Raw genomic sequence first — 12,456 nt, 5'->3', positions numbered from 1 at the left:
TTTTCTCTAGGAATACGGGGTGCTTTGCATTCAGGAATACAGAAAAAACAGCAAAGTGGAGTCAAGTACACGTAACAGCTTCATGGGCTTGAAGGATCACCTGGGACATGACCTCAGCCACCTTTATGTGGAGAGCACTGACCCACAGTTAAGTGCAGCTGTACCTTGGTCAACAGTAGAAAAACCAACAATGGATACAGTTAATGCCGGAAAGGAAGAAAAAAAGGTGTGTGAAGAGAATGCGAGCTCTGGGGACTCTGAAGAAAGCACAAATTCAGATCACGAGTCAGAACAATTGAGTAGCATTTCAGTAGAACCATGCTTATTAACCAATACTCACAGACAACTATGTAGATCTCCCTGTTTAGAGCCTCATATACTCAAACGCAATGAAATTTTGCAAGACTTTAAACCCGAAGAGTCCCAGACTACATCCAGGGAAGTGAAGAAACCCCCTGATGTGGTACGAGAATACCAAACAAAACTGGAGTTTGCACTTAAGTTAGGTTATTCTGAAGAACAGGTTCAGCTTGTGCTAAACAAACTTGGTACCGATGCTTTAATCAATGATATTTTAGGAGAACTTGTCAAACTTGGGAATAAAAGTGAGGCTGATCAAACAGTTAGTACAATTAACAGTGTAATGCGGGAAACGTCATCCCTGGAATCTCAGAGATCTGAATCTCCGATGCAAGAGGTTGTGACAGATGACGGTGAAAATCTGAAACCAGTAGTTATCGATGGTAGCAATGTGGCAATGAGGTAAGTGGGAAAATCATTGCTGAAAATTATTACCAAACAATCATTAAAAGCAATACCTAATTTTGTGGCTATTTCCCTTTCTCACTGTCATTAAAGTCAACATTATCGTGTATCCCAATATTAGCTTTAGAAAACATTAGTTTTTCTCTCTCTCTTCTTCTAGAGCACTTAACCATCTTTACCTCATTCATTCCTGAATAGAGACCACTTTTTCTCAGATACTTCTCATTTTTTTCTTCATCTCGCTAAATTACTATGGTATAAAAATTAGTGTATGTTCCTGGTTTGGTGTTAATTACTAGTTTTAAATGAAAAGCTTGAATATGATAATTTCATCAGTTTTGGAATCTAGTCAAATAGGCTATTTCTACATGAAGTTAAATAACCATAGGGCAAATCCCTGATTCTTCTAGAAAATAAGCTTTATTTTATTGGTTTGGGAACAAATAGAGCTATATAGTTTGAATAATTCTTTATGTACTGGGGGGGGAAAGAAACAAAGCAAAACTGCTTATGAAATTTTCTGATGAATTTTGATGGCTCAAAATTTAATGTGCATTTAATTCAATCAGTACATAGTTAACTGCTCACTATGTTCAGAGCACTATAAGGGTAAAATATATAAAAGCGTCAATTCTTTTCTTCTGGAGAGCTTAAGAATTTCATACATTGTTTCTCAAAAGGTGATCTGAAGATACCTACCACAGAATCACCTGGGGAACTTGTTAAAAATGCAAATTCCATAGCAGTGCCGTTCAGTGGAAATACAATGCAAACCTTGTATGTCATTTAAAATTTTCTAGTACCTACATTAAAAAGCAAAAAGAAGCAGGTGAAATGAATGTGAATAATATCTTTTATATATGCTAATATATACAAAATATCATTTCAACATGCAATCAATTAAAGTTATTAATGAGATATTTTACATTATTCTTTTGATATTAAGTCTTTGAAATCTGTTGTGTATCTTACACTTATAGCACAATTTAATTCAAAATAGCCATATTTCAAGTGTTCAATAGCCATATGTGGCCATTGACTACCATATTGGAACCATGTAGTTCTAGAGCCCTGTGCAGACCTACCAAGTCAAGTTCAAGGTATAGCCCAGGCATCCTTTTTTAAGAAGGACTGCTTCTAATAATGATGTGTACTGAAATTTGAGAACTATTGTTTTCAGTAGGTGGTAGCAAGATCTTACACATACAGTATAAGGAAGACCAACATGTAATCCTCCAAATAGCTTTTCAGGCGGGGGCAGTATTATCTTTCTTTCACTTACAAGCAAATGAGATAGGATTTAAATTACTTGCCAAGGCGAAACCCAAATATATCTGACTTCAAAGTTTGTACTCTTCCTCATATAATAAAAGAGAAAAATGAAGTCGAAAAGGTTCAAGCCAGATTTTACAGTGCCTTGAATGCTAAGCTAGAGAATTTAAACTTGGCTCTGTAATCCAAGGGTAGTTGAGGGGTTTTGAGTAGATGAGTATCAAGAGTAGAGTTGTGCCTTATACAACTTGGCAGTGATTTATAAGAGGCAGGATATCAATTTGGATGTGAACAATCCTTTCTAATGGAATAGAGAGAGTCTTAACAAGTGTCCTAGAGGTATGAAGTGTGCATATGGTTTTGAAAAGTTCTTCAATAAGATGACCTCTCTATTGTTTGATCTTTCCCAAACTTGACCACAGAATGATTTTTTTCTTGTAACAACTACTGAATGATTTTCTTAGGGATATGTAAGGCCAAAAGCCATGACATTATCCAAGGAGAGAGCAGTGAGGGAAGGTCACAGATCCTTGAAGAATACCTACAGCCATGGCTATATAACAGAATTATCAGAGGAGTTCTTAAAATAGACATCTTCCAGCATTCTGCTCTTGCAGAATCTGATTCAATGGAGCTATGGTAGTGCCCAAAAAACTATATTTTTTAAAAGTGCCACAGTTATTTCTGAGGCATAGCCAGCATTGAGAACCATTTAACACTAAAAGTATTGGTATCTACAGGTCAGGTGGTAGAAAAGAGTGATGATCCAGGGAAACAGTAATGTGAAAAGTACTAGTGTTAGAAAAAAGCATAGTGCTAGAAAAACCAAGAGATATAAAAATGTCATCAACTGAAAGAAGAGGCAGGCTTTAAGGAGAGAATGTCCTGTGAGTTGTACTGAAAAAAAATCAGAAGACATGACAGCCAGGAAGTCATTGTCGTCAAGAATGCCATGTGTCATTAAAGATAGAAACCCAATTGCAGGATGTTAAGAAATGAAGGAAGAGATCTAGAGTATTGTTCTAGAAAGTTGACAGGAAGGGAAGGGCAAGGAGAAAAAAAGAGTTGGGAAAGGACTTTGTTTAGTTTATGGTTTTTAAGAATGTAACTATATAAGCTGAGGGAAAGGCGGAAGGAGTTTCCACAGGAGAGTAAGAGAACAGTGCTGTGAGAGGACTTTAATTTTTGAAGCAAAATTATGAAGGAGACAAGAAAGGCACAAATGAAGAATTTGACACTGGAGACCATACACGTTCGGATAGGCCGGAACAGACTTTTTGAGGGGAAAAACAGCATGAGACTTATAAAACTTGGAGCCTATAGAAATGAAATTTTAAGATGAATACCATTTAGATAAATGATATCATAGTCAGTTCAGCCTCTTATTAACTCACGTGACTGAAACCTAGTTACCAATGGAAATACATGGATAACTAAGAATTTACATAAAACTCTACACTTTACTCATCCGACATAGCGAGAATTATCCACAAGAAAACTAAAGCAAAAATAGATGGCATAATTAAAGCATTTTAAACAACCAATTTTTATATACTGTAATTATGAAAATAGACTCCTAACTCCACATTATTTTGGCACCATTCTGTTTTCCTTGCTGTAAAGACGGGACCATGCAGATTCATTTCTTTTCTCCATCATATATTTTAATCTGACACTTAAACTGAAGTGCTCCAGGCATTTCAGGAGAAAACAAGCTGACAGGAAATTTTTATTATAGCAGCATTATACTGTCAGTCACAATAAAATGTTGTACCATGCCCAGAGTTTTGGAAGCACCAGAACTCATGAAAAGTTATAGTAAACGTTTACTTTCTGCCATTTATAAGGTTTACATAAAGTGCAAAATCATTTAAAAATACATATCTACTTCAGGTCCAAAATCTTAATGTAATAAAAGTGCAGAGGGATTTTACCCATTTCATGTTGCCTAAATAGGTTTGCTAAGCTTATCATGAGTAGGAAATTAATTTCCTAATAATTTAAACTTTTAATAAGTTTAGCAAACCTATTTATAAGCATACATATATTAAATTCGTACATGTAATAATAAATTATATACAATAAGTAAATGTTGGGTTGCTTAAGAATAAAGTACTATTTTATTTCATTTCTTATCTCCCAGTTAGATACATTCCCTATGTAAGTTGAGTATATTTTACTTTCATTTAAATGCTAGCCATTGGGGCCGGCCCGTGGCTCACTCGGGAGAGTGTGGTGCTGATAAATGCTAGCCATTGTATTGATACAAATGACTCTTTAGGTGTAAATTAAAGCAGCATAAAAAAAAGCAACAGCATTTTTATTAAAATTACAAAATAGGCTTTTTAAAAAAAATTTAATTCTCTACACACTACCTTTATGATTCTGAGCAAGTTGTTTAAACTCTCTACCCTCTGTTTTCAAAATTGTGAAAAGGGTAATCTTATTTTGCAGGCTTGTTGTTAGGATTAGATATAATACCAAATGCTTGGCATGTTACTATTATATTAAAGGGCTAATCTCTCAATTCAGAATGTAGTAACAAATATAATGAAAACTTAGTTATCCTAGTTTTTTTATTCAACATTTAACAAACATAGCAATTTAATAGTCCATCTTATTTTTATGATCTATAGGCATATTTTAATTTTTATTTCAAGTTTATGTCACCAGTTCTTTTCAGTGATGATTTCTAAAGTATCGTAAAAGAGACTCGGACTCTTAAAGCTGGTGGACTCCAAAACTACCCCCAGAAGATCATAGGTCCCAAACCACAGGCATCCTACATTGCCTTAGAGGGGAGCATGCTGCTTCTACTTATGTTCTTTTAAAAGTGTACCACATTGACAGAATATCAGAGTACGTTTGTTGAATGAGCAACTCACCAAAAATTGACAGGCAAATACTTGGAACTTAGTCCGACATAGTTTGTGATAGCTATTCCACTGCTAGATAGAGTCTCAGCGAGGACATAAGTATTCAAAAATAGAAAAGAGAGTAAACTCAGTTTAGAGAAAACCCTAAACTTGCATAGAAAATTTTGAGTATTCAAGAAGTGCTTGGTTTCTGAAATGTGAAATAGTAGAATTTCTATTTAGTGGAGTTAGATTTACAAATCCGGACAAAAGGCAGCAGCTAATTTTAACTAAAAAAAAAGAAAAAAGAAAACCCTCATTAACTTAGCAGATTGGTCATTCAGCAAATAAATCTCCTTCTTTAATAGGACACATACTTAATATTGTAGGTATACCATGAAATTTATACTCCAGGTATAGACACAGAAACAAAGTATGATTAATATTTATATTGCTGAAATGAAGTTTTTATGATATTGTGATTTTTATTTCCTCCAAGTAACTTTACGGTTCTTTCAAATTTATGATTCCATTAAACTTGGGATAACTCAGTGGTGGAATATAGAATTAGTCTCTATCCACATGTATCCATTCGTTTAAATTTATACACAATATTTTCTTAAATTACTCCAACGCTTTTTAGATTTCCATATGATTTTAGGTTCAGATGACTTGTCATGTCATTAAGAAAGTACAGTTTTGTGAGCCATCGGGGGTAGGAGTATGATAAGTTGGTGTTAGAGCCCTTTGATTGTTAAAATGTCTGATTTCTTCAATATGCTTCCATGACCTAGTTAATTAAAATTAACTACATCTCTATATTCTACTTCAGCTTCTTCCAAAATTTACATAAAATAAGAACAGTGAATAAGAGAAAACCCAGAACCTCATTGCTACCTCTACATCTTGCTATAGCACAAATTCTGCTGAGTGTTGGAATGGAAGCTAGGCACACCAGTCTTCTCTCTTTGATATGAACAAACTGTTGAAGCTTTTCCTCCCTCTGTCATTGCAATAGTGAACTCAGGTTTCTGGGGTTAGATTAAATCTCCTGACAGGTGGGAGGCTTTATTTGATTGGTAGTCAAAAGCAATGTTATTCCCAGTGCATCTTTTCCAAGGAATTGCCCACAGTTTAACTTTTGCATATATTTTCAAATGTAAGTACATATTTGTGTAGATTATTAAGATAAGTATTTTGTTTGCAAATCATCTCAGGTCAACCACATTTGGCCAGTAGGACCCATGCTCGTATTGCCTCTCTGCTAGTGATAGGGAATCACCAGAAGAACTTAAGCGAGGAAGAATGGCGTAGGAAAAATTGCCTTTAGGAAAGAAACTTATGGAGAAATTTAGAGAGTAGATTTGAGCACTCAGATTAAAGACAAGGAGATCTACTTACATTTGAAAATCTATGCAAAGGTTAAATTGTGTACAGTTCCTTGGAAAAGATGTACAGCAATATCATTGTCTTTGAATACCAATCAAATGACACAGAACAGAGAAAGAAACCAACCATTTGCTTAACAGTTTATACTCTGCCTCCCCCAAAAGACACATGTTGGAAAGCAGCTGATGTTGCTACAAATCTGAAAGTTAACTGGGATGTAGAAAGCACCCCAGGTGAATCATTAAAGTAATTTACTTAAAGTTTGAACAGAAATCAGATTTATGTTTTAAGGTCAGAATATGGATAGAGAAAATGCTTAAGTTGTGATAACTTTCCTTTATATCAAGAACAGTGAGCTAAGCCCATATATTTATAAAATACAAGCAGAGTTTAACAATCTGTACAATCAGGATTTAAGTTTTGGATTAATCTTAAAGGAGTACAGAGCCTTTCATATATATAATCTGCTTTGTGAAGTTATATGAACTTGGGAACTCTTTTCAATATAAATTTGAATATTGAAGGCCATCTTGCCTAGGCTCTAAAATTGCCTTTGCTGGTTTGGTTGGTTTGCTGTCCTATGCCTGTTTATCATTTAAGTATAGCAGTGGCTTATAGTTAATAAAATCACCCTGAATAACTAGTCCAAGTGTTTGGTTTGGACTACAGGAAAAGCAACAGAATTCATTCAAATTTGTTTCTGGCTCCCTCAACAAAGCTATGTCAAAATTATGTGCAGTAGACCTGCATGGTCCAATATTGTAACCACTAGCCACGTGTGGCTATTGAACTCTCGAAATATGTCTAGTCCAAATTGAGATATGCTGTGGATGTGAAATACGTACTAGATTTCAAAGAATCTAAGAATTAGCACTAGTTCTTTTTGTTATTGTTTAATTATATCATTGTGGAGTGTGACAAAGAGAAATCTTAGCAATCTTAGTAATCCTGTTATATATAAATAAAGTTAATCACAAATCTTCACCTAACTAGTGTTAACAATTATAAGAAATAGGAAAAAGTGATTAGAGTTCATATTTTCTACTTTTGTTAATAAGACCTTTTTACATCTGCTAATAGATATGTTTTCTTCATCATCTTCAAACTAATGACCCACTTGGATCTGGATTAGCTAGATGTGCTTTTTATTATTAACTTTACCTCAAATTATGAACCATAAGGTGAAAGAAATCTTTCTCTTTTCTTTTTCCTTATGCCTTTGCAATTCTCAAAGCTACCTCCCTTGACTATACTGCTGTTATGTTCATAACCAACTTGAGGGTAATAATTATTTATAATAGATCTCTATAGTAATTTTGGTGTTGAATATTTTTGTTGTCCTAAATTGGTGATTTTTATTTAAAGCAGTAGAATCCTACAAATCTTGCATGGAAGCCCAGTATTTAAAACAAGCAGAGTTCTCTTTGAATTGGGGAGTATACAAAGGATTGTGTTTCCCACTTAAAAATTCCCTTTTCTACTCCCCAGAAGGTTCTCTGTGTCACACCATGGAATTTCTGTTTGTAACACAACTCAATAAACATTAACTTAAATGATCTATGACAAGGGAGTATGGTTTTAGTTTTCTGCTGGTATGTGTAGTATCCTGAGAACTAGGTTTAAGTTCAGTGTGATCTTGGTATGTTGCAAGAGAGATCAGAGACAATAAAGTTGAGTAGCTGTAAGAGTAACAAAGTAGGCATGCATAAACAAACAAACAGTTATGAGCCTTAAGAACAAAAGAAAAACTCTAGATGCCCATGAATCAGCCACGTGGAATTAATTACAGGTTCTCAAATTTGATATGAAATTTAATTGGACTGCAAAGAAAGTAAATGATCTCTTATTTCCATATTTCCATATTGAAGATGATAGCCAGCTGCTCTTCTTTTCCCTACTTAAGGAACATAGGATAGATGCAAGAGAATTTATTTTTAACAGTTGTTAAACATTGAAAAATGTATTAGTGAAGAAGGTCTTAAAGCTATTTCTTAAAGAGTTCTTTAAGATTAACATCTATTTTCATATGTCCAAGATGGTTCATGTATAATCAGGCCTAAAAATTGAGGGGAAAAAAATAAAATCAGTTTGCCACGTATTCGAAAAACACTGGGGCTTTGTATTAATAATTTAGTGTTCAATAAATATTTATTATTATTATTATACTCCTATTATTCTATGCTTAGCATCCAGTATACCCTGACTCTCTCTAATAATTAAGCTTACTATATCTAAACTTAAAGGGCTTCAGTACTAAAGACTCAAATATGGTTTTCTAGTTTAAAAAGATATTTTTTACCCTTATATTTTTTTATTCTAGGCACTGCATTGACAAACCCTTCTAACTCGTGTCCTTATCATGATAGGTGGCTTAATATAATGACCCATTAAAGTCGTAGATGTTTTATAATAATACTTTAGTTCTCTAGTGGAGGGTATCATATAGAGATGCATCTCAGAACACAGCAAACTTATAAGTTAAGATTTTTATTTAAATGAAAGATACAGAGAATTGTAGAAAAGCAGCTGGTTGTGTTTTTGAGTCCCCATATTACTTTGATCTTTTTTTGGTTTCTTTTTAAAATAAAAACTGTGTGGTGATCTCCACAGATAAACATGCTTTTATGGCTCTCAAAGTGATTATCTATGGTGAAATTAAGCTGTTAAATGAAGGTTTCTTTTATTGGTTTCATTTCCATTTCAGAGCAAGCTTTTTTCCATTTTCTAAGAATTAGGAATAAGGGGACAGGAGAAGGTAAAGGAACTAATATTTGTTGATGCCTGCTAGGATTTTTTTGTATATTACGTGTTCAGTTTTCACAATCCTATAAGGTAGGTGGGGTTATCCCCATTTTAAATATGAGAAATTGAGGTTCAGAATAAGAACTTGCCCAAGGTTACACAGTAAAGTGGTAACAGAAAGACTTAAACTCATGTGTAATACCAGAGGCTATGTTATATTGACTATATCAGCCAACTCTTGAGAAGCCATCTCTATTTGGAGCACTAAAATGTGCCGTTCTAGGTACAATTTTTATAAGTTTTAGATGAGTTAATTGCACACTGTGCACTGTATACATGTACCCAAATATTACATTGTACCCCATAAATATATAGGATTATCATTTGTCAACTAAGAAAAAATAAATCTAAATAAAAAAGAAAGATTTTAGATGAGTTAAGAAACAGACTTACATTTTCAGAATAGCTTTTCTTTGATCACATAAGTAATACACTTACTACATAAATTTTAGAAAATAAAAAAACTAAAATCACCCATAATTTTCAAGGTTCTTTACAAGCATTATGTAATATACAAGCTATAGTAAAATCAAATTTGAGGAAATTAAAAGATAATTGAAAAGACTTTTTTTTCCCCAATACCATATAAAGTATTATAAAGAGGTAGTCTTCCTTACTAAATGTCTTCATTTCCTTTTTAGGTTTCTCCAAGTTTTTCAGTTACTCTTCATGTCTACCACTGGAAAATAATAGTTGTCATTCTGAAATAACCCTTCCTGTCCTGTGGTTAACCTTAATGGTATCTGTGTATATAACTGAAGAAAATGTAATATGTGAAATTACGTTCTAATATAGCAGATGGAGTGCTTAGTCCATTGTCCTCCTCATTTAGGTTGAGGCAGATTGCATTAAATTGTGTGGTTCCCTGAGTTTCTCTCTGCATTACAAAGTACACCTTTATAATCTGTTAACCATCATAGGTGGCTAGTTTAATGGCATTAATAAGCAGGTGTAGTACTTCAGTTATTCGGTGGTAATAATATATGGTTTATAGGATATAGCAAACATACTATTTTGACTTCTTATGGAATTGCACTTCTGTTGAGAACAGAAAAGTACATTACAGTAGTAAATATGAATAAATTGAAGATAACCCTGTTTGATCTATGAGACAAAGTGAATTTACATAATAATGAAAAATTATGGTAGTGAAAGTCTTCTGAAGAATATGTTGATCAGGATAATCTGTGTTCATTTTAGCTCCCCTTGGTTTCCAATTTTCCAGCTGATCAGGAGTTGCATATGTCTGAAACTGTGAGTAGGCATCCCTGGATAGAAGTAATGGGGCTTCAGTTAACCCAATTCATTCCTTTGTAGTTCTTTTCACAGCTTCATTTGCAGATTAATTTCATCTTATTGTCCAGTATAAGCTCTACAATGAATTACAGAAATTTGTTGGGGAAGTTGCAATGACTAATAAATCAGCAATTCATTTCCCATGTGATATTTTACTTGCCATTGATGTTAGAAAGCTGCTGTTTTCCAAAATTTGGCACGTAGCATGGAAGACCACCTGCACACTTACCGTCCATATAAATGAGCACAGCAGCTCAAGTGTCTTGTCTCCTGGAAGCTTAAAAATACTGTACACAGAGTACAGAATATGGTAGCCCTTAGTTTATGCAGCAGGTCCCTTCCCAACAGATTAACAGCATTAGGAGGTAAGAGAGGCATGTTCCTTTAACACAGGACCTGTTTGCTCAGGAATCTCAGAGGAGAAAAAACGGAGAAGATTGTCAAGAGAAACCTACAACTTATTTTTCTGGGTCAGGATAAAACAAAAAAGGTCAGTAGAAATTGCAGGATTCATGGCTCCAGTATCCGCGAGAAAGGACAGGAAAAGATTAAGGCAGGAAAAACAAGCAAACACGAGGTTCCTCCATTATGCCAGCTTTACTCATTAGTTTGCACCATTTGCCAGTTATTTCCTGTCTGGCTTCCTGACGGGAGGAGGCTCTGGAGGAGGTAGTAAATCTTTGTGGTTGGGTTGCATCCCTGCATGTTCTCAGTCTCTCCAGCATTCCTTTTCCAATGTCCTGGCTTCTCACAATAGTGATCTACTGACTCTCATGACAGGTCTCTTCTTATTTGTTCGTGGCCCCAGAAAAAGGTTTGCTCCCTTTGTGAACAATTCTAACTGGGCAGTTTACACTGTAGTCTTAAGTTTCTTTTTTGTTGTCTCTATCTTTCCCCATTTTTTCCTCAAAATTGAATTACTATTGCCAGCACCTGAGAAACTTGTCTGTCCTTACCATCCAAATACCTTTTCTCTTACTTACACTTGAACTCCCAGTAACAAGGCTGCCACAAAAGTAGAGAGGAGTTAGGGTCTATTATGATCTGCCCCTAAATCCATCCTTTTAATTTAGAAAATGCCTCAGTGAACGACTGATGAAAATCAATGGGGACTCATCCAGCAGCAGCATGGTAGTGTCTCCCAGGTCACCTCCTACAAAGATGTCAAAGACTGCCATTAGCAGTGCCCACAATGGGATTCCAAGGCAGGAGGAGCAGCCTGAGTTGCTGGGGAGGTAGACAGCTTCCTGAGGCCATGGCAGTCCCGTATGTGGTGGCTAATCATTGGGCCCTGTCATGTCTGTCCCATTAGTCAAGCCAAGTCAGCCAGAGGAAACTCTCCATGCAGCAACCAGCATGCATCCTTGTGCATAGGGCTTTAGACAGAAAACATGCTGCAGAGCACCTTAGCAAACTTTTGCACATCATTTCAGAGCACTGGATAATAATTCTCAAGATGGGTAATAGGTGGGGAAAAGGCATGTGCTCTCTTACAACCTCTGATCTACCTAGGAGTCCTGGATCAGGTATAAACAGCATTTGAGTCACTGAAACTCCAAAGAGGTGGGGATGATTTTCTTCACATTGAGGTGAAAAATAAGTTGGTGTGTATGGCACCATAGTTTCAGTCTTGTTTTGCTCTTTGGTATCCTGACTCTTTTTGTTTCCCCTTTCATCCAAGTTACTAGGGCAACTGGTTGTCAACCTAATGCCTTAATTTTAGGACCGTCTCTTAATCCAGATTCTCAGATTCTTTGTTCCTTCCTCTTCTTCCTCTCTGCTTCCCTAGCTATATTTTGCATGTTCAGCTTACGGGAGTTTGGGAGATGGAATTCGTATTAGAATATTCAAATGAGGCTGACAATTCTCCCCCTGCCAAGGGAAGTTATCCCCAGATCCTGTAGCCATTGGGATCCATCCATCTGCCCAAAAAGTCTGGCTGGCCCCGTGGCGCACTCTGGAGAGTGCAGCGCTTGGGAGTGCAGCGGCGCTCCCACCGCGGGTTTGGATCCTATATAGGAATGGCCGGTGCGCTCACTGGCTGAGCGCGGTGCAGGCGACACCAAGCCAAGGGTTG

At 35.6% G+C, this 12,456-nt stretch overlaps 1 protein-coding gene across 2 annotated transcripts in view; it reads left to right on the top strand.

Moving 5' to 3' along the window:
• ZC3H12C (zinc finger CCCH-type containing 12C) overlaps window positions 1-12,456 on the top strand; it is a 55,380-nt gene that overhangs the window by 27,995 nt on the left and 14,929 nt on the right. For both annotated transcript variants that reach the window (XM_063094438.1, XM_063094437.1), the window contains exon 3: window positions 11-762. In XM_063094438.1, coding sequence (XP_062950508.1) covers window positions 83-762 — 680 coding nt within the window. In that variant the 5' untranslated portion in view covers window positions 11-82. The remainder of the gene's footprint in view (window positions 1-10; window positions 763-12,456) is intronic.

The sequence above is a fragment of the Cynocephalus volans genome, chromosome 4, assembly GCF_027409185.1.
Source record: "Cynocephalus volans isolate mCynVol1 chromosome 4, mCynVol1.pri, whole genome shotgun sequence".
NCBI lineage: Eukaryota > Metazoa > Chordata > Mammalia > Dermoptera > Cynocephalidae > Cynocephalus > Cynocephalus volans.
This window is presented reverse-complemented; position numbering and strand designations above follow the sequence as displayed.